General features: G+C 41.7%; 3 protein-coding genes across 3 annotated transcripts; 2 read left to right on the forward strand and 1 right to left on the reverse strand.

The window, feature by feature from the left end:
* Positions 1 to 3,111: 3,111 nt before the first annotated feature.
* sapcd2 (suppressor APC domain containing 2) lies at positions 3,112 to 14,164 on the forward strand. The gene is made up of 6 exons (XM_029445282.1): positions 3,112 to 4,108; positions 7,121 to 7,254; positions 11,021 to 11,167; positions 11,413 to 11,514; positions 12,416 to 12,526; positions 12,633 to 14,164. The coding sequence occupies exons 1-6, from the start codon at positions 3,322 to 3,324 to the stop codon at positions 12,759 to 12,761; spliced, it is 1,410 nt and encodes a 469-aa protein (XP_029301142.1). The 5' UTR covers positions 3,112 to 3,321; the 3' UTR covers positions 12,762 to 14,164.
* Positions 14,165 to 17,449: 3,285 nt separating this feature from the next.
* On the forward strand, positions 17,450 to 18,328 carry hcar2 (hydroxycarboxylic acid receptor 2-). The gene has a single exon (XM_029445173.1). It carries the CDS (start codon positions 17,450 to 17,452, stop codon positions 18,326 to 18,328), a length of 879 nt encoding a protein of 292 aa, XP_029301033.1.
* A 1,661-nt stretch (positions 18,329 to 19,989) lies between these two features.
* On the reverse strand, positions 19,990 to 23,521 carry LOC115016458 (zinc finger protein 383). The gene is made up of 2 exons (XM_029444208.1): positions 23,221 to 23,521; positions 19,990 to 22,200 (listed from the first exon to the last, which is right to left on the reverse strand). The coding sequence occupies exons 1-2, from the start codon at positions 23,417 to 23,419 to the stop codon at positions 20,588 to 20,590; spliced, it is 1,812 nt and encodes a 603-aa protein (XP_029300068.1). The 5' UTR covers positions 23,420 to 23,521; the 3' UTR covers positions 19,990 to 20,587.
* Positions 23,522 to 23,575: the final 54 nt, after the last annotated feature.

Here is a 23,575-nt window from a genome sequence, read left to right on the forward strand (position 1 = left end):
TGTTTATTCAAAAGTTGTAATGAAAAAGTACACAATTAAATAAAAACATAAACATATCAAAAATGTCATACTATACTATATAGCCAAAGGTCAGCGGACCCCTCTACTGTCCACTGACCTCTGGCCATATAGTGTAATCTCTATGATCAAAAGTATGATTGTGACACATTATCAGTAGTGGTATGTCCTAGTATCCAAAATAATTAAATCCAAAGTCAATGCATAGAGGGAGAGAGTGAGTATTTCATTTATCCAAAGGGAATAGAAGCCAAATCACTCGTACCAATCACAAAACAACAACTGTTTATACCAGAAGGTGTTAACAACATTGCATCATGCAGTGCAGGCCATTGAAACAAAAGAGCCTTTCAAGCTTTAACACCTCGAGTGATCGAAGCGACCAAAGTCCAGTCCCTTGATTTGCTGAGAACAAGCTAAAGAAGGTTTACTCTGAGAGCTGGGAACACAAGCTGCTGTGGTGCCGTGGGTAATGTTTTTACAGTGTCCGTTAAAGAAAAAAGTTTCCTAGTAAAAGGCAATCTGAATAAGAGAGGATAAGATATTAGCTTTGCTTTAATGTTTCCTTCTCCATATATGTGCAGCCCGAATCCACCCCCACTCTCGCTGCTTCCTCTCGCTCGCGTCCTCTCGCTCGCGTCCTCTCGCTCGCGTCCTCCCACTGTAATTCAAATCTGATCTAACACCTCCAAGATTTGAAGGATTTAAATTCTCTTTCTGTCTCTCCATAAAAAAAACAGGCTTCATGAATTGGATAAGCTCTCAAACCCTTTGTCACATGCACACTGATACTGCTGAAGGGAAAGACTTTAGAGAAACGGAGAGCAAACAGGAGATAATGAGGGGTAAGCCTGAGCGTGTGTGTTACATGGTAGTGACTGTGGAGGATCTGCACATAACTCAAACCAACAGCGGTATGGACTGGCCTTTTGGCACGCTTGGCGACCACTGGCATGGTTTATGAAGCCTAAAGTGCGCGTGTGTGTGTGTGTGTGTGTGTGTGTGTGTGTGTGTGTGTGTTTGTCAAGGGAGATAAGTACAGCAGGAGTGAGTGCTCTGCACAGTTGTCTGACCCTGTGAGGCAAAGGAGCTGAGCTGCAACTGGACAGTGAGTCTTCTCCTCTTTCCTTCACTTTTTGTCTTTCTTTGGTTATATAACAATCATGCCTGGAGAAAAAAGCCCCCAAACAAACACAATTTACAGCATTTTCAACACATGCAAACAGTGGAAAAAGATAAAAATCTAAATCAATACTCTGAAACACTATTATTGGGTATTTGAACAACTGATCTATTTGGTCATTCTCTCTTGCCCAGAGTCATGATCAATCGCACACATTGATGTGTTAACAAGAACAACTGGTGTGTGATTAACTGTCGCAGGGAGGGGGAGCAGCACATCATTTGTTTTGAGGGGATTTATTGATTGTGTGTCCTCTTTTTCAGCCCCATCTCTCATAAAGAAAAATGTACAGTGCAAACACCGTAGGGCAAATGTGTCATTTAATACCTTGTCCGACAGGAACACTAACTTTAAACAAGGGCAGTTGGACAATTACAGTTCTATTGTGAGTGCCTTCAACATTAATCACTGCTAAAGGTTTCGCAGATGACAAAAATGAGAGCTCAAGTCTGGGCAGGTCAGAGATAAACATGTGTCTGTGCAGGGACTTGTGTGACTCATCGCTTAAGAAAGAGGAAACAGAAGAAGTGTGTGAGATGTGTGCAATGTGTTTTGACACTGTGAAAGTTGGATTTGAGTTTTGTGCAGGGATGTGGAGCACGGTGAATGCAGCTTTGCAGCCTGACTGAGAGAAAACCTTGGTAATACATCCTGTTATGTAATATCAAAGCTGTTGCTTGATGAAAGGATCTTTTGGGAGGAGGAACACAGTTAACACTTAATTTAGATAGGATTAAGTTGACATTGTGTCACTTGTAGTTTAATTTGGGGGTTAGGGCTATTGTGTGAATTGAAACCAAATCAATTAACAGTTTTATACTTGTTACAAATGAATAGTTATCTTAAAATGCATACAAGCAAGTAACCTTTACATGGAAATTAAGATTTTTTTTAAAATTCTAGTATAACATAATCAATGTTATTAGGCTTAAAAGGAAAGATGTGTATACAATTATGCACATAATCATTGCACTTCCATAAAAAGGGCAACTGTACACACAATATACTTGATATAGGTGCTGCACAAAGCATATGTACAAAACAGAATATAATATTTTGTTCAGTTTATTATTACAGGTCATTTAGCAGTTTAGCAATAGTGTTGAACACTATTTTTCATTATTTGTAATAAACATGGTTTATGAGTTTCACAATAAGCCTTACATTCACTAAAAGTATAATATTTCCTTCTGTGTTACATTGCACATGTCTTTTGTTATGCCCAAGACATGTAAAAGGTATTTGTACTTCTACTCCACTACATCTCAAAGGTGACATGTGTCACAGTGACACAGTTGACTACACAGGTTTGGATACTACTTTTCACAAAACATTTTTATACCCTCCTTTCTGACCAGTGAAATTTAGTGATTTAAAATTTGAAATGTTCTGATGAACTGAAGGATTATGTAAATGCTCCTTTATGGGTTGATAAAATGTAAACGTTAATGTATTTTACAGGAAATTATCATTATTACAATAGTATGATGGGGTAGAATTACTGTTTTGAACTGTGATTTTACAAGAAGGGTATGTTTTAAAACATATAATCAACATAAATGGGTGAACTATTTACTTATTAAAATGTCATATTCTATTTCATTCAATAGTTTCAGGTTATTTAATGATGAAACAAAGGTGCTCTGTTCCCCAGTATGGCTCTGTGTGGGGCTGTAAGGTGGTAGTTTATCCAGCTCTTTGTGATTAAGTGGTGGGGGATAATATCCAGGCTTTATGAATAACGTCTCAGCATTAGTAATAACAAAAGCACAACTCAAATTGGAGCCTACCTCAAGCCTGAGCCAATGAGCGGTGAGCTCGTGCACACCGCGGCCAATGGCGGGTCCCGGGACGCTCGCGCACAGCCGTTTGAAGGGCGGTCCTCGCTAGAAAAAAGAAAGTATGGATCACAGAGCAGCGTAGTTTCGACGGGACGGTAGACGGTCAAATATATAGGACATATTTCAGGCTAAACATCTTTAAAGGAATATGTATTTTGCCGCTCAGTAAGAGTGTATTCCTTGTATTGTTCTGTATTTCCGGCTCTGTGTTTATATAAAGTTATCCAACTTGTGTTGGTGTGTTTTTGATTGATTAGTTGGTGTATTATCAGCACATTAATGGCTTTGATAGCGACCGATCAGGGCTGCAAACTCAACGGGACGTCGGCGATTTACGGCCGAGTTGGACCGAGAAAAGAAGTGTTTCAAGGTAAGACGGAGGGCTTTAAAGTTAAAATGCATCCAAAAGAGACGGACTATTCAACAGATGGCCTGCCCAAAGCCTTCCTGCTCAGCCTGAGGACCCTTTTTGACATTTTGGATGATGGTGGACGGGGCTATGTCCACATTTCGGAGATTGAGACCCGCTGGCAGGGGGCAGACACCCGGGACCTGCCCGGCGGGGTGCTGGGCTGCCTCAGGAGGGTCACCCCACCGCATGGCTGCCTCACCTTTGAGCGGTTCGTTGCGGGGCTGCGGTACTCTATGCTCAACCCGGAGCACAGCGCCCACTTCAAGGCCCAGGCTGCCGCGCATCCACAGCAGGCACCAAAGCAGCCCCTAAAACCTGCCCCGCTGTCCACATGCAGTGTTGGGACACGGGTTGAGAACAAGGTCCGTCCGCTGGGGCCAAGCAACGTGACCAACACCCAGCAGCACCGGTCGACCTCCCTGCAATGCCGGACCAGGCTTGAGGACGGGCCCGGGTACCCGGCGTGTGGACCGGTTCGGTACAGCGCGGGCTATGAGAGGTCCGGGCGGAGTTTGGAGCAGAATTCTGTGGCTCCGGGGGGCGGGTGTTACCGGGCCGACCCGAGCCATGCCACCAAACCCACACAGCCCCAGCAGAGCCTGATCAGATCCATTGAGTCTCTCGCTCTTGAGTCACCGCAGCTCCAAGGATCAAGTAAGTGATACAATTAAAGAAAAATAGTTATAAATGATATGTCTTGAAATATCTTGTAATCTTGAAATATCTTGTTTTTGTTTAACCAACTGTTACATATAAAAGTCAAATATATTAAATTAAAAATGATATAAAAAGAAAGAGAACAGCACATCTGCGCTGTTACCATCTAGCATAGATTCATGCAAAATGCTACAATCTGCAGTTGCATCTGCATTTCACTCACATCCTATGTTAAGCATTTATAATTCAACTCTTTCTGTTTGTGCCTCAATTTAAATTTTCTGCTGACTTTTTGCAAAGACAAATTCTTATCTGGTCACCAAAAAATGTGCCATGAGGGAGGATGAGTTAGAAGTAGAGACCAGAACACAACTAAATAAACTTGAGACTAAATTCACATGAGCACGCCATTTCATTGCATGCATTACTGCTGTGACATGTCCACTGCAGTCTTTCCAGCTTCGATCTCATATTCTAATTACATTGGATGTAGTGATCCACTGTAGTGCATACAAGTGCACAATGTCAACAGAGTGCTTGCATTTGCATGTCAGTATTTGCCATCCACAGGGAGCCCGACAAAGGTATAATGGTCACTTTAAAAGGGAGTCTTTCCTAAATCCCCAAATGGGGTGTTAACAACAGTTATTGTTGGGTTTTGACAAGACACTTCTCACGTATCAGTGTTATGTCCCAGCTTAAACAGGCCCTGTTCAAGGACCTCTGCTGCAACGATGGGTGGCTAGTTGAATAATTGTCGTTGTTAACTCCAGGTCCGGTCAGAGGTTGTGTCAGAAAGTCCTGCAGAAATGTATCTATCTTGTAGAGGGAGCACAGTCATTCCTGCCATGCTCCCTCTGACTGGGGAACGGGTGATGGTCAGTTGTATGCGTCTTCATTCGTTCAGTTTTTCCCTGTTGAGCCGGATGTAGGTGAGGAGTTGCTGCTGAGAAAATTCCCAGTATGCCTGCTTATTATCTTGTTCATACACACAGCCTCTCACTCTCATACAAACTCACGTTTGTTCTTCTTTCTCTCACAATCTTACCAGAGTTACTTACCCACACACACACACATTCACACACACACACACACACACACACACACACACACACACACACACACACACACACACACACACACACACGTCTCTTCGAGTTTGCATGATCTCTGTACTGCCAGGCCTGTCCGGAGCTATAAGAGTGACACTTGCACACTCTCGCTGCCCCTCAGGGCTCTCACTGCTTGCACCACTTGCATTACACGAGTAAAGTGTTTCTGTTCAGACAGAGAGATAGATAGATGGACAGTTTTTTTGTAAGCTAAAATGAAAGGAAATGCTAATGCTACAATATATAATATTTAATTATATTATCTCATATCCTACATCTCCTTCATTTTCCTCATTACATTTGCAATACAGTTTGATACACTTTGTAATTTACTTATACACATAATCCTCTTGTTCATACATGTAGTACGTCTTTATAATGGTATTATTTTATATTATATTTATATCATCCCTTTTTATTGTTATTTAATCTCATTTAATCTTTATATTATTAGTGTTCTTATTGCGATTTGTGCTTTTTGTACCGCTGAGCTGACCCGTTCTCATTGTTGACCCTGTGTTTACCTTAACATGACTAATAAAGTTAAATTCGACACTTGATCTACAATGATACAATAACAGTGTCTTTAAGCGAAGTCCATGAAAAAAGCCTTTCTGAGTTTGCTGTGGTAGAATTTGAGCCTGCACTTCAACCACATCCAACACCTTTGGGATAAATCCCGAAATTGCTCTTGTGGCTTTATGGGAACAATTCCTGCAGACAAAACAAATGAAAAAGTGTTATCCAAAAATCACGTATGTGTGTAATATTATGTTCACTTACTTTGTTCGGGTGTCCACCAGTGTCCGTGCTGTAATCTCTCATATGCAGCCAAACCCTGCTGGATTAGGCCAGATTACAGCAGACAGGCCAGGGCTCTCTGGTGAAATCCTCCCCAACACCCTGGACATCACCACAAAGTCACGGCCACTCTCCTTCACTTCCTCGTGGTTTTGGTAAAGTCTTTGATAATGACTAAATACCTCAGTTGATACGTTGGAAATACCACAAACAAAATGCAGCTGGGATGCTTTGCCAAGTTTTACACACAAGTCTCAATTCTGTATCAGACCTGCATGTCTTTCAGCTGTGATAGGTAGAAGTGTTAAAGTTAGTTTGAAGCTCAGAGCTCAATACTTGTGGACAGAAGTCTGACTCTTTCTCTTGATCACAGAAAACATCCAAACCTTTTTAGGAAACCCTTCCCTAAGACTTTAGGTTTCATTAATTCAAGGAGGTTGTCCCGTGTGGATGAGCTTTCTGAGATGTTTCTCTCTACAGCGACTTTAAACTCAGATTCTTCACATATTTCCGTCTGCTCCACTGAACTCATCCTCAGTCAAGTAAGCAAACAAGGAGCCATGATTGAGAGTACAGCTCCCTCCTGTGGTAAACACTGGCAACTCAAATGCATGATCTAGTTAATTGTCCAAAGCGACTTACAAAAATGTATTTTCTGTGTTTGTTTTTATCCTCTTCATAACAGTCTGTCTAAAGACTTGGAGGTATATTTCCCAGTGAAATTTATTCTCACATTTATACACCAGGAACTGGTTTAAAATGCATGACAGAGAATTCAATACAATGCCAAACCATACACATATTTCTTTTAAATGTTGTACTGTACCTTCACTGTTGCTGATTGACTTTGAATATAAATTTTGTGCGTGGCATGCATGTGTCATTGCATGCCGACTGTAAAAACACCCCTGCTTCTTAACTATTAAAGTTGTATTTTTTTTTAGAGTGAGTCATATTTTTAAACGTCTTCATAAAATATTGTACAAAGTGTGTTTTTCCTTATACTGTTATCACAGTTAAACTGCAGTAATTACAGAATGCGTACCCGACTACAGAGTTGAAATGGATTAAATGTGTGTGTTTCACATTCGTCTAGGTGTTGCGAAATCAGGTTTACCAAGATCTCAGAGTGAATCAGCAACAGGATTTACTGGCAGCTCCAGGCGACACGGGCGAGGTCGGGATGAGCAGAGGCGGCATACCATATCCAACGGAGTGGATTACGGAATGGTTGGTACACACACACACACACACACACACACACACACACACACACACACACACACACACACACACACACACACACACACTCAAACAGTCTCCACAAAGCGTCTTAAAGGTTTTTATAAAGGGGCCCCTCCAGCACGCCTTACTCATGTTTCAGTTAGAATCATATCTGAATGTCAGTGCTGTACAGGAACCCCAGGTGTTGACGTAGTGATGCAGGAGTCTGCTGTGGAGCCACCCAGTTTCTATTCATTTACCTGCGAAGGACCCGCTTCATTTGAAAACCTCTTACAGGTAAAACCACAGTCCCTGCACATTTTAAAAATCTGCACATCACTCTCTGATTGTGATAGAAAAGACTTGGAAACACGTCTTTCATTACATTACACCTAGGGCTGTACGATGTGAGAAAACAAATGTTAAAGTGTTCTCAGTTCTGCCTTCCTGCCGCCCTCAGTGTACTTCTCAAATACAATAAATTGCTTGTTGAATAATAAAAAAAGAAAGAAATGAAAGGAAATTATTTCCAACATTAAAAACCAATAAAAAAGAAGGATTACTTCCATTTTACAGTCCATAATCCACTGATGCTCTCTGTCGACTAATTCAAAAACTCCCTGAGTGCAATATCGCAGTCTTTCGGGACGTATTAATTGCGCAAGTTGATAGCATGACAACAACGATTAAAAAAATATTGTTCTTCCCTAATTACAGCACAAACCAGTTTCAACAGAGCTTGGTAGCAATCAGTGGGCTGGCTTTAATACTGTCAGTCTTCTGTCAAATACTGAAGGTGGAGGTTCTGAGGTGTTTGCCAACAGAGTGATTGTAATTGATTAATAGTTCAATATGTTTTCAAGAGAAATAGATGGCTCCAGCTTCTCAAATGTGAGGATTTGCTGCTTCTCTTTGACTCGTACGTTTAATATATTTGACTATTGGACTGCTGGTCGGACAATTTAAATGTCACCTTCACCTGTGTGACATTGTGATTTCTTGGACTGGCAGATCAATCAGTAATGAAATGTTCTGCAGCCCTAAAGATATGTGTCATTACAGAAGTAAGCAACTAAGTGTTGATATAGTTCATAGTTTTCAGCTTTACATTCCCCAGTGGGTGTAATGTGTTACACATGACACATTTCAAAAAATAATTTCTTTGGTATCTTCTTTTCTTTCATAATTGTATTTGTTTTGAGTTAGAGGATCAGTAGTAAAACACTTTCATAGAGACAGACGTCTGCTTGGGCTAAAACTTTCTTTCGATGTTAAGTGTGAGGGACATCACAGGGACGTCTGAAAATATTTTATTTACATGGAAAAGTAAACAGTAGAAGCATGAAAATTCCAGGAAAGGTTTTCTGGTAGAAGCTCTTCGCTCTCTATTGGCCCCCACATTCCCCTCCCACATCCCATCCCTCTGCCCGCTGCCTCCCCCTCGCTCTGCCCCTCCCACCCTCCAGTCCAGGGCTCATGCCTCCCTTCACTCTGCGTCTCTCCCCCTGCCTCACCATTTTTCACTCTCTTCTAACTCTCCTTCTCTACCTCTTTCTCTCCCTGTTGATGTCGCCGTCTCTTTCCCTCCTGGCCTTCATGTCTGGAGAGGCTGCCTGACCGACTCCCCTCCTTCTCCCTCCCTCCCTGCCCCTCTCCTCCTCCCCTTTGCCTCTGGCCCTCCCACCCAGGCCGACTTGGCCCACTGCTGCCCTGATGGTAGTGAGCCGGGTCGGGCCCAGGGGCCTGGTAGAAGTAAAGGATTCGCTCGGCCGGCCCGGCCCAGCCTGGACAGCTGTGTTGGCTGCCTACACTACCGTCTTCATCCCCCTCAGCAGTGGCCTCTACAGCAGCAAGGCCCTGCACTTTTTCCTCTGGGTGAGTCGGAAGAGAGGGAGAGAAAGACTGAAGGAAAGGGAGAGATGGTTATAGAGGATACAGGATAGTCAAGTTTGTCGTTGACATGGTTTTGTAGTGAGTGTGATTCAGGATTTGAAGATATGCATCAGTTTGTTTTGATATTTAATTGTGACAGTTGAGCTGGTTTCAGGTACTTTGGGGCTTGTTTGTTGGCTCTAACCTGCTGTTTGAACTTGTGTTGAGACTGGTAGGAGATTAATGGTTTAGCAGTTTGAAAAAAGACTTGAAACAACAATGTTTCAAGTCGTTTATCAGGTAAAAATACCAATTATGTGCTGGTTACAGTTTGTCATACGTGTGGATTTTGATTTGAATTGTGAACTGTTTGTTTGAACAAATAAGCAACAACTTGATGGCTGTTTTTCTCTGACAGACTTAACGATGAATTGTTTAATCGTAAAACTAACATATTCTCCTCTTTCAGGGATGTCTGGTCTTTCTGTTAGCTCTAACCTGTTGTGCTATTGAAGAGCTTCAGGCTTTGGGATAGTGCTGAAAGGGGTTGATTAGCTGATTGACAGAATTTAATCGCATTTCAAGTAAAACCAAGAAAAAATATTTTCGGTGATATATATCAAGGTTTTAATTAATCAACAAATCAGAAAGATATTGGACAGATGAATCCATGTTAACAGCTGTTGCAGCCCTAAACCGTCTTTGTTTCGGGGACTTTCAGCCCTGTGTATTGCCTCTGAGCTGCTGATGTATTGTAGCTTCAAGGTTCAGACCACACTGTTTCATGGTGTGTTGTAGACGCACTTTGAAAGGCTGTTGTGTTCTTCTTTGTGTTTTGAGCTCGTGCAAACGGGCGTCATGTTATTGTATGTGCGTTGTTGTTTTGTATTCATGCCTTTTCATTCAGCCAGCACACAAACATACATGCACAGTCTTTTCCAAAACCTTTCAGCCAGTTGCTGCTCTGCGCCGTCTCTCTCTGTATTTTCTCTTTCTTTTATTTTTTAAACGGTGGGTTTTCTGGCCTGTGGACCTACCGCGCATTCATGCAGTCCTGCCACTGGGTCATGCTTCATTCTAGACACGGACCCTACCCCTCCGACCCCCTCCTCTTCCCCGAAACCCCCTCTTCCTCTTTGTGTACTCTCCCTTCAGGCTCTTTGGGAAAGAGCACACATATGTTAAACAGCATTCAATTTCAGACTCTTGAATCCCTCGTGCTGTTTTACTTCACTTGAACATGCATCCCTGTGTATGAGCATGGCCGCTGTGTTTTAAACAGCACTCATGAGCGATGATAGCAGGAATGTACTGAGCTACACAGGGGACGCAGGGATGCAGCGATGGATGGAAAGATGACACACCAGGTGGCTGAATGCCAGCAATGAGGCCTGCACTGTGGCAGTGTGGACAGCCTGGTCAGCACAACTCAATGCACCCTTGCTGGGTTACAAACACACACACAAACACACACACACACACATCTCTTTTTCTCTTTCACAAACACACACTGGGGTGGCCATAGTTGAAGTGCTGTTTACCCCATTCTTAGGTTGTTGCGCGGTTGCCATGACGCCGGACTGATTGCTCCTCTAAACATTGTTCGGATGGGAGAGAGTCCGGCACAATTGGTACGGCGCCATTGTCTCTGCCAGCACAAAAGAGTTTGCTGCAGATGCCCTTGTGTGAAAAGATGGGAGTCTGTCTACCAATGCAGGCGGCTGGCTGCCACAAATCAACGATTAGATTTAATCTGAACGCTCTCTTGGTGACGGCGGGGGGGAATATAAAAATCAAACGCTTTCTCTCTCTAAAATCACATGTTTCCCTTTCGTGTTCTCCTCTTTGTTGTTTCACTCTTCAACAACATACCCTCCTTTGTGACTTTCAACTCACACAGTTGAAGCAAATGAAAGAGCTGGAGCAGGAGAAGGACTCCCTGCTGGCCGGCCTGGAGGTGGTGGAGCGGGCCCGCGACTGGTACCAGGGCCAAATCCACAATGTCACAGAGAGACAGCGGCAGGTCGGCCAGAACTCCCACTGCACGGTCAGTTCACACTCACTGGTCTTAAACTGTTAGCTCAAAGAAAAAGTAAAGGAGATGCTACCTGTTGTATTTAGTCGAGTCGTGATGTTTTTTTTTGTCTGAATCAACTTAAATTATATTAAATGAAATTAACGAAAATGTACCAAAGCTAGTCCTTGGTTTGTTAAGTCATCATCCCTCCTTATCAATACATTTTTACCTTCTTGAATTTCATACTTATTGTAATTTATGTTCTCTCCTCTCAGGATTTCTTCACAGAAGCCAATCAGAGTCGCATGAACGTCCTAATACCCAAATTGCAAGAAGTCAACCGCTGCCTCAATGACCTTATTTCCTGCTCTGGCATGGTGAGTGTTGCTTGTCACATTTATATTTGCATTTGTAAGTGAGATCAGTCAAGTAATTCTCAAAGTCTCACAGTCTAAATATAATATTCACGTGAAGCTCTTAGGAAATATCAAATCATCGAATATTAAAAATGAAGAAGAATTTGAACATTATATCACACAGATGCCACCAACACTGAACACCAGCATGTTCACACTTCATGTGATTGTATTAAATGTTAAGTGAGTCTCATGATTGCCAGTTTTATCACATGGCCTATTCATACTTTTCTTTGATCTTATTAGGAAGGATTATATGATATGCTGCGATCTTTAGCCCTCTAGTGGCACAGCACTAGGATTAACAGTGCCATTACATTTGAGTTCAGACATTCACGTCCCCCTCAGGAGGAATTGTAAAAGAAACTTTCACCAGGTCATATTTCTGCTGTTGTATCACGATCATATTTCAAAAGAGAACTTATAATGTAGTGACTTTAATGTACTTGTGAATTATTGTATCATGCAGTGCAGTGAGTTTCAAGTTTATAGTCGTAATATTATTTCCATATGGTACATTTAGTTATCTGTGTTGTATATATTGATTCACTTGATATATGCTGTAATATTTATTTATTTATGTACTTTGTTTTCATTTAATTGTTTCTTGTTTTGTTTAATAATAAGGATGTCCTGGACTTAACCTGTTCTCAGTGCTGGAAGAAGAAGCCAGATTCTTTATTTACATAAAAGTTGCAATACTATAATATTAATATAATATTACTAATTTGTTATTGGGACATTTGTGTGACTCACTGAACGCAGTAAATATTCAAACTCAAATTATTGTTCAGGGAATTTCCTGTCTGTACACTAGAACTAGAATTATTTTAACATTCTTCGCTTCCTCTTGGTTTCCCAGCAGTCATTTCCTTCCAGCGCTGCTCAGACAGCAGCTAACCCTCAGCCTCCGGGTCCAGCTCCTCCACAAGCCATCCAGAGACTGAAGGACCAGAACCGACTTCTCACACAGGTTTTGTCCCAGTCTGCGTGCAACAGACAGAAGTCACTAATAGTCACCGGTCAGTGCCGTTGTTTTCAGTCACTTACTTTATTTATTTTCCTTCTTTCCAATGAAGGAGGTGACGGAGAGGAGCGAGCGGATCGCCCAGCTGGAGCAGGAGAAGTCGGCTTTGATAAAACAGCTTTTTGAGGCTCGCGCCCGCAGTGCGCAGGACACCAGCACCATGGACTCCACCTTCATCTGAAAAGAATGACACTCCACCCAACACCGTAGCATGTTTAGCACCGCATTACAGCTAGAAATCATCATGACGCTGGTCTGGAGCAAACTTTTACAAGACTGTAAACTGACTGTTGTTCACACACACTATTAGCAGTGATGCACCTTTTAGCCGTGACGCGCAAACACCCTCGACTGCAGCATGCGACCACTCCACCCCAAACCAAAACATGCACTACCTAGATGTGAATACTCCGAGGAAAACCTGACCCGAACGACTTGACCCGAGAGTCTTTTACTTTCTGCCTTTTTTTGTTTCCTGCATAAACACTCCGACTAAGCTGAAAAGACTGGAACACAATCCAGTCGGGTCTCACGAGATCCCATCACCCACATTTCTCGCAGGATTACATCATCTGCAAGAGCTCCACTCCTACTCTCAAAAGACTTTGTTTTGTTTATTTTCTTCTGCTGCACAGGCAACATGAACTTTAACTTATAAGGGGGGTCGGGGGGTGGTTTCTGTCGGAATAAAATGCCATATTCTTACAGTTTAATATGAAAATCACCAGCTGCATGTGCTTGCTGTGACCTATCAATTACATTGTGGTACTTTGATCTAAATGATAATGAGATACACTGTCTTTCAGTATTTCTGAAGTTAAGTTTACCTGACATTGGCTTTCTAGGTTTTTTTTAAGCGTGTTTTATTTCAAACACTGAGAGACAGGGATTACTGAAAAGAAACATTTTTATATTACGGTAGGATGTTTCATTTTAAGATTTTTTTTTTTTTAAGATTGAAAAAAAAAAAAAACGAGACGCTGGGACAGCCTACAATCCTTCGAGATGTAGAGGCAGAGACGGACGAGAGAAGTTTGGAAGTTTGCACGTAGGTGAGAGCTGAGGAGGACAAACATGGCAGACGGTGAATGTGTCGGAGCCCGAGCTCCTTGGTTGGGAGATCTTCTGATGTCACGTCAGAAACTAAAGAAAATCACTTTGGCTATCTAGTGCTATCCCACGTATGGGTCATATGTTCAGCTAAAAAATATTTATCTCCTAAAAAGTTTAAAACCTTGAGATTAGCACAGATTTTGTTTACACAGTTTTGTCCTCGTGAGCGTCCCTCTTTACCAGGATCGGTTGTCTTTAGACTAAAAACATTCAGCCATCCACAAAGTTTACAAGAGAAATATTTAGTTAGTGGGTGGCGGTAGAATAAAAAACATTGTAGTTATATAATGGATCTGTATGGTACTGCGGAGATGTCTGCACATAACATGTTGATGTCTGTTTCCCAATTGTTTGATTGTATGTTTCTTGCTGCTCAAACTACATTATGTGTGAGTGAAACTCTTTTTCTTCAGCTTTCTATCGAAACTTCAGATGAAATGTAAAATAATAAATACGACCAAACAATGCTGACTCTCGATTCTCTTGATCTTTACAAAGCTGCAATACATTACCTTTTATTTGAGTATACAATCATGCATTTTAAATCATTTTAAAGCAAAGCAATACATAAAAGACTTATCAAATGTACAATACAGAAATGATTACACATAGATTTTAATGCGGATGTGTTAAATGACACACGAGTTTTAATCAAAAGATCCGTTCTCAAGAATAAAGTCATAACCTAAACTGAGCAACTCTAACCACTCGGTGGTTTTACTTCTGCTTTTCTGCTTCCACTTCTTGATTTAAATGAGCAGAAGTGTTAGCAAGCGTCTTTTTTTGAATTCCAATTAAAGAGTTGTTTAAAAGGAAGAACAAAAAGAAAACTTTCCATAAATAAATCTGAATTTCCAGGACGGTCTGTTCTGTTTACTTCTGTAATGATTTCCTGTCATGAATTAGGGAAATGTCCCTAGATAGTGAGAATGATCTGATGTAATTCATGCACCACATTTCCACTTCATCCTCAGATGCTATTAGCTCAGTTTGGTTTTAATGAGGAGTATAACTGGAAACCCGCACAGTTGGTGTAGTGCATCATGATGTGTGCAGCTGATACCTCAAGAAACTACGTCGTCACTAATGACATATAGATTTCTCCTACAACTTAATGATTTTTCATAAATACACCTCTAATGTATACTGTAAAAGTCTGCGGCATGCATGTTTTGGTCGCTTTCTTTTTCAGTACAGCATTTAACATTTCATTTTGTAGTTCAGTTTTCACATTTATCTGCTGAAGAGGGAAAGTTTATCTAATGATCTAATGTGCAATTTAACACGAGTGTGATGTGGAAACTTAAAACCTCCAGTGCACATTCACTGAGAATGGATTTTACAGTGTATTCATTCAGCAGTTAAACATAAATATGCAAATTGTTGCATATTAATAGATGTTGGATTATTCAATGAGGGAGACGGAGTACATCTTCGTACAGACATTTCTTTTTATGTATCTATTTACAAAAACATACAAAATAGTTGCTAAAAACACTTTTTCTGCACCTCTGACAATAATAATTTGGATCTGTGTAGAGCGGAGCGCTGCTTTACGCAGGAATATGAGCAACATTTTAATCTTTGTACTACTATTTGTGATGGGAAAATGAATGCATAATACTAATCAGCATTTATCATGTTTAAATGTGATGTGACATTAAACCTAAAGATCTTCCAATGATCTCTGCCGTGTGTTTATGGGAGGGAGACACATCTCCTGTGAACCTGACACCTGTGCAAACTCATTCACACACACATACACACACACACACACACACACACACACACACACACAGAAAGGTAAACAAACCTTGGTCGGGTTTCATTTGTCGGCTCGTCGAGATGTTTCCATCGGTCTGAAGCTCACGGAACAACACACTGTAACAAACATACAACCTGACCTGCAGTACACTAAAGAAGTGACCAAGTGTCTTTATTGTACCACGTTATTATACTGTAATATATCGACGAAATTAACATTGTTAATGAAGTACTGTACTTCAAGTACAATTTGGTACTTTACTTGAGTATTTCTGCTACTTATTGTACTTGTTCCTCTCCACTACATTCATTTGATAACTTTAGTTACAAGTTACAGATTCAGAAAACAAAATGTAATCAACTAATAAATTATGATATTTTATCAATAAGAATAAGAAATTCACAACACACACATATGTATAAATTAAAATGATCCCTACCTTAACCAGCTGCAACATTAACGTGTACACAATAATACATCAACTATTATATTATGCAACCATATAATATCATACATTATTCTGAAATAAGCAAAATGCAAAATTAGTACTTTTGGTACTTTAAGTACATTTTGATGCTATTGCTTTATTTCAAATGTATGACTTTTACTACAATGTGGTATTGCACATTGATACAATTGTATCTGAGTACTTCTCTCACCCACTGCTTTTCACCGTTTAATAACATAGGAGTAAAAGGTCAAAGGTCACCTGTAACGTCATCCAATTACCCTCAAAAACAACCCTTTGTGTAGATGCCATGAACAAGACACAATAATACACACTGTGAGTGTGAATCGTGGTGATGATGTGTAGTTCTCAGTAGAGTCCCTGTGCTGCATGTTGGGTGCAGCACAATCCTACCGACGGACATCACACCTCAAAACATGTCAGCCTCACGTAACATATTACACATCGTTACACCGAATTGAATCAGAAGTGATTTTCTGGACTGTTGCATCAGTTGTTTACTGCTGTTTACTTTCCGTCAGGCATCATTCGTTGTTCGTTGCATCATTGCCAATCGGTGTGAATGGATGATGGCTTGCCACAACACGTCCACACACAAACCTGCTTTTATAATTGTTTTCCCCCAACTCGTGTTCACACTTTCATGTCGTTCATCTTCCTCTTTTTTTCTTATCATTATTTTATCGCTTAATTTTAAACGTGTGATTGATGTACATGGGGCCAAACAAGACAGTGTGGCATCCAGGGGGAGCTCCTCGTCTTCCACGCCCTTCGTCTCGAGGCTGTGTTGGATGATCAGGATCCCTGAAGTGTTGGGTCATCTTCCAAAAGATGTTTTCCATTCACTTTGGCGTGACGGCTTAGTATTGGCTCACAATGGGACAGACGTACACGGGGCTCACACAAGGATTAGGTGGAGAGTGGGGACACCAGGTGCTGCAGTGTCCTTTTGAACAGGTGAGTGTCATTTTGCATGAAATTGTAACTCCTGACCTCTAAATTCAAACGCTGCAATCGCACATACACATTTTGCTACAGTGTGTTCTGCGGACTTTATTAGGTAATATGTTTTGCATGAGACAAGGTCACAGTGAACCTAACAAAAGGTGCAGAAAGTTACATTTTGTGATGCAGTAGCTCTATATTAACAATGTATGTGACAATATTCAATGACACTTTGTGCTTTCATACTGTATTTCATGATGTTCCCTGTGATCACACACATTGAGGTCATTTACAGCACATTTAAATATATAATATATACATTCAAATATATTTGTTATGCTATATGGATACAGGAATTTTCACCAGATGACAACAAAGAACCTGTTTTTTCTGTTTTCTGTAGTCAAAATATTTCCAATCAACTCGTGCGGCCACTAAAACATATACAACCAAATTTGCGTGTTTGATAAGGGACCATTGTGTTATCTTTACTGACCTCCATCTCATAGCTACACAGTTTGTATTATCACACCTGTGTGTCTGTCTGTTCTGTTTATCTGACAGATCGTCGGCTGTCATGGAGGTTTCATACATCAACTCCTCCGTGATCTTCCTCTCCCACAGACCCCTAAACGACACCGCCGGTGAGAAGACGGTGTATGAGAGTTGCAAAGACATGCCTGCTGTTCTCATTTGGTACCTGGTCCTGCAGTTCATCAACATGTTCCTGGGCATCCCGGCCAACCTCATGGTGCTGTGGCTCATCCACAGGAACAAAGGGGACTCCTCTACCTCAGATATCTTCATCTCTCATCTGGCCGTTTTAGACATTCTCTTCTGTCTCACCCCTCCACTTGAGCTGGCCAACATCGTCTTCCTCAACACCACCAGCACGTGGTACGTCCTGCGCTTCTTCTACGGCATCAAAGACTCCTCGCCTCTCTTTCTCTCCTGCATCTGCCTGGACCGCTACGTGGCCGTGGTCCACCCCATCACCTTCACCGAGCTCAAGGACCGTCAGCACCGAGCAGTCCTGGCCATCCTCGTCTGGCTGATCACTCTGGCGTACGCCGCCGCTAAATGCGTGGGAAACATATTCAACTTCGAGAAGGTCTTCATGGCAATGATCCTGGCGGCGTTCGCCTTCATGGTGTTCTGCAACGTATCGATCCTCTGGGCGCTGAGGCAGTCTGGGCCCGGCAGAGATGAGATGCATCCTGTGAAGAAGAGAGCCTTCAAGATGGTCCTCATCATCCTGACCATCATAGTGTACAACTACTTCCCCCCTATCGCACTGCTCCCCTTCCAGCATTACTTCTCTGCCGACGTGTTTCATTGCTACATTCACTATGTCGCATTCGGCTTGATGGACTTCAGCAGCAGCATTCAGCCGATGCTTTATCTGTCCAAGGAAAAGCTCAACTGCTGTCAAATTGGCGCGACCGAAATACCATAGGGATACACGTTTTTAGTTTTTTTTATATATATATATATACTGTATATATATATATATGAATGTTCTGAAGTGAAGATGTATTGTGCAGTGGGTCCTCAAAGGAGAGCTGTTCTGAGGCAAACATAATTGATTTAGATTTATAGATTTCTTATAAATTCTCTCTGCCTGAAAACTTTATGAGTGTATTTCTTAAAATGTTAAAACTTTTTGTATAAAGGGTCAGTTCACCAAAATCACAGAACAACTACTTCTCAGTTACCTCAGGTCGTATGTAGCCACATGCAGATAGTTGTGTTTGTGTTTGTCCAGGTTTAGAGATCCATGAGCTCAAACAATTAGACAATTCATCAATTATTTGATCAATAGAAAATTAATAATTGTAGCAAGTCCCAAATTTGAGGGAAATCTTATTTTTCTTATCTTACATGGTTGTAAATATTTGGGGTTTGAACAGTTTGAAGACGTCACATTGGGCTCTGGGAATTTGTGATGAGCATTTTCCACTCGTTTTTATCTTTCTCATTATTCAGACTAAATAATAACAATATTTAATAATCAACACATTAAACGATAATGAAAGTAATTGTGGCAGCCGAAGATGATACCAAATATCTCCCACTGGAAGACAATGGATTTAACAATAACTAGTAAAAAGAAATAATGTCGCCAATAACGGATCGCATGATAAAAGCAGAGTGTCTTCTGTGGATAATTCTGGATTAACTCAGTCACTTCCACTCTCCTTACATCCCTTTCATAATGCTGTGGAGTAAAAATCCCTTTGGCATAAAGTCAAAGCGTCCCAACAAACAGTATCTAAGAGCAATAAGGGCTGAAACATTTAAAACTATTTCTTTACTTTATACTTCAGGGAACCATTGCATTGTGCACAGGCACTTATTTATATACTGTTGTATTTGTTTTTCTGGTTGCACTAAATATGTATAAAAAGACCTCACAGAATGTATTTGTACTAAAGGAAACATTTCAAATAAACAATAAATAAGACACACTAAATATGTTTTGGTTACATTTTCTCTTTAATTTAGACACAAATCACACAAACAAAGTTACAATAAAGTCCTAGCAGCAAACACTCAGTTTAATATACATCGCTGTGCAGTTATATCAACCAGTTGACACAACAAACAGTAGCCCTATCGTCAGTTGTATATAATTCATAAGAGACGCGTTTCCGGGTAGACCAGTGAGCAACTTAAAACAAATCCTCTAGAAGCTCGACATTCTTTAAGATCAGCATGGCTTACACAACAATTGTTCATTTACTTACTGAAAGCGGGTCAATCAATACTGAATATTTGCAGCAACGCTATTTTCCATAACATCATTACATAAATACATTCGTGTCAATGAATTAGACTGCTGAGTGTATAGTTAAAGCTAAATATACAGCAATATATTAATGATCTTCACCTTAAGTCACTGGTGCAGCACACACTGTCTAACACTCTGGCTACTACAAAGTGTATACACGTGTAAAAGCATCTTAATATATTGGAATTCTAAAACAATTATATTGTTATTTTTCTTTACTGACCTTGAATTGTATTTTCAAGGAGGACAAAGGTCAGCACCACAGAACAGAAACCTGGGATTCAGTGTGTTGCTTCAATAGGGGGGGGGGGGGGGGGGGGGGGGGGAATAACTTCTCATTTAAAGCATTTCAAAATTGTATTACCAACATTTTGGTAAACACACAGAATGTTTTAAAGAACAACAGTTCTTTTAGGGTCCCATTATCTGCCTCACAAAGAGAGTTTATCTATTCAAATAAAAACAATCATTCAATCATTAAAAGGTATTGCTAAATATTTGGCGCTACTACATCACAGCAAATATTAGACAACAGTGTATTGCACTGTACCACAAACATCACATCATACATTTTTTTTAAGCGTGACATATTTGATCTCAGGAACAGCAGTTAGACAGAAATCTTCACTCAAGCTCCACTTAATAGCTTTTCCTGGAGCTCTCAACCACAGCCCTGCATTAAAACAGCACAGGCGGCTGCGCTGTGTTTTATTTTTAAAAAATGTACCAGAGAGGAGGTTCAGTTTGGAACAAAAGGCTTTTTTTTGACACAACGGCTATAGCAGTAATACTCCGCTGATGTAGGCCGTGAGGTGCGTTTCAGGAAAAGCGAGTAAATTGATCTTGATCTAAGATTAGTTTGTAAAATCACATACAGCATTCATTCTCAGCTTCTATATTAGTAATCTTCTAAGAATTTGGTTTCTAATTTCTATCAGTGTCTGAAAGCGTCTCCGAGGCCGACGGTCGGTTCGTTTCCGCATCGCTGGTGCTTCCCTCGCTCTGAGCCTTCTGCTCCTTGGCCGCGTGCATCTTCAGGTGCTTCTTAAGGGACGACTGGTCGGTGTAGGTCTTCCCGCACTGGCTGCAGAGGAAGACCTTCTCTTTGGTGTGGACCAGTTCGTGTCTCTTCAGGTGACCCGACCTGCTGAAGCTCTTGCTGCAGTACGAGCAGCTGTACTCCTTCTCTCCTGTGTGAGTCCTCTGGTGCAGTTTAAGGCTACTGGCCACCGTGAACTTCTTGCCGCACTCTTTGCAGCTGTACGGCCTTTCTCCCGTGTGCATGCGCATGTGTATGGTGAGGTGGCCCGCCTGGCTGAAGGTCTTCTTACATAGCTCGCAGCTGTAGGGCCTCTCTCCGGTGTGAATCCTGTAGTGTGTTTTGAGGTCGCCCAAGCCGTTGAACCGCTTCCCGCACTGAGCGCAGCAGTATGGCTTCTCTCCCGTGTGGATCCTCTCGTGTATGCGAAGGTTGCCCGCGTTGCTGAAGGTTTTGCCGCACTCCTGGCAGCTGTAAGGCCTCTCCCCGGTGTGAGTCCGCAAGTGGACTTTGAGCTGGTTGTGCTCGTTGAAGCGCTTCCCGCAGTGCGAGCAGGAATACGGCTTCTCTCCAGTGTGCACGCGTTTGTGTATCCTGAGCTGACTGGGATGGGCGTATGTCTTGCTGCAGGTGTTGCAGCAGTAGGGTCTTTCTCCTGTGTGGGTACGCTTGTGGGACTTGAGGAGATCGGCCCGGCCAAAGCGTTTGCCGCAGTAGCTGCAGCTGTGAGCCTTCTCAGCGCTGTGCGTCTTGATGTGGATGTTGAGCGAGGCTGCTCGACTAAATGTTTTGGGACAGGTGGGACAGCGCAAAAAGTTGTCACGAACCTCCAAAAATGTGTCTGGGAGAACTGCAGCGTTTTCCTTTACTTCCGGCTCCACAACCTGTGTGCTCGTCGCCTGAGGATCTATTTCTGATTCAGAGTTATATCTCAACGCGTGCTTCAACAAGAAATCATCATCGTCACCGTACTGCAACACCCCATTCTGCTCCTCTTCCTCTGTCTTAATGAACTGTCCATCCTGCATGTAAGTGTCAGAAACAACGGTGACTTTAACTTCACTGTCGCTGCCTCTCGAGTCTTGTTCGAGGCCTGTAGATGGCGGCAGAGGCGCATGTGCATCGTGACTGTCAGAACTGACCTCTGTGCTCTCGTTTTTCATTGGCTTCCTTGTCAGATTGAGAAGGGAAGAAGGCTGGGAGAGGTCAATAGCACCGCTTTCATCCAGGCCAGGCTCTGTTTTTACAGATATCAAGTTTTGTGTGGCCACACCTACCTCTGCTGTGCTTACACATCGTCTTTCTACCGTATGATCAGTCTGCAGTAAAAAGGAGGGCGAGGATATGCTCTCCCTCATCTTGTCTTTCTGCTTCCTCCTGAAGCTCTTCTTGTCACTGCTGCATATGGACATCTTGAACGTGCCCTGCGTGGAGCTGACGGGACGATTGTTCCATTCTGAAGTCGGAAAATGTTCAGTGACATCTTGTTCACAAATATCTGTAACAAAGTCAAAGCGGAGATAATGAATAACTAGCAGTCATACCTATATTACAGCTCAAATGTTTCATTAGCTGACAGAGGTACGATAAACTAGCTAAACTAAATATCTGATATTTGTATAATGTTCCAGACTATTGGAAACATAACTGTCCTAGTATTACACAGTCAGTGATGTTTTTTTTTCTTTCAGCTCATTGGGAAGAAGCAGGAAGGCAGAGAACAAGTTCCTAACCATATAATACACAAATATTTACTTGGAGAAACAAATCTCACAAGTGCCTTCACAATGAAAAAAGACCTCCTTAAGTATAATAAAATGCCTCTTCAATAGTAAAGAAATGTCTCTTTGATAGTAAAGAAATGTCTCTTTGATAATAAGGAAATGTGTAAAAAACTAATAAACAAAACAACAAAATAAAACCTACGAACATTAGGTTATAGGCAAGCATCAACTCTTGCACAAATAGCGCTAAGATCTGTGTGGAGAATAGTTATTTTATATTCACTGTAATTGTGACATTCAGCTAAAATGGGAAAAAGCGAAGTGACACATGTATCAAAGAATGATGGACTGCCAAAATGCAGGAAATTAGAAGTGTGATTGATTCCTGCATTCTGAGATATTCTGGTACACAGCTATTGTGGTTCACTTTGTCATTCACTGTAATATGCCACATGAATGTGACAGTATCCTGCAGTAATGTAGCATAATACAGTGTAATTACTACTGTATTACACAGTGATCACCAGGTCTATTTCCTACCTCATAAAGGTTTGCACAGCTCTGTTTTCAATGTACTGAAACCCACATTGTTTACGTCTGCTTGCAGTCTTCTGCCTATTGCTGGCTTTTATTTATGTCTAGGTAAACACACACACACACACACACACACACGATTTTCTGACAATGCAGGGGGTGCTAGAACAAAAGGTCAGCGGCTGCATGAAGAGACACTGTCGGCTGTCGAGACAAACACAGACACCTCTCCGTTATTTGCAGAGGGTAGACAACCATACCTCTGGCAGCAGAGTCGGTGCTTTTCTGTGCTAACAGCAGCTGCTTCAGGCCCTCGTTTTCATACTCGATCCTCTGTATTGTGCCCTGGTACTCGGACAGGGTCCGGTCCACTGAATCCAGGATGTCGCTCACTGTGGCTTTAAAGATCTCATTCAGAGAAGACTCCAGGAAGATTTTCAGATCACTCGACTTGGCCATGTTATACCGAGCAGCTGCAGCTCTGGGCAACTCGCCAGGAGGGTTGAACACAGTTGAAAGTATTTTTGGAAAAAAGTGGGTGTGTGCGACTGTGCTGCTGCCGTGTGCGGAACAAACAAAGCGGAGAAAGTCGCACGAAAATGACAGCGAGGAGAA

Source organism: Cottoperca gobio, chromosome 12 (genome assembly GCF_900634415.1).
Source record: "Cottoperca gobio chromosome 12, fCotGob3.1, whole genome shotgun sequence".
Classification (NCBI taxonomy): domain Eukaryota; kingdom Metazoa; phylum Chordata; class Actinopteri; order Perciformes; family Bovichtidae; genus Cottoperca; species Cottoperca gobio.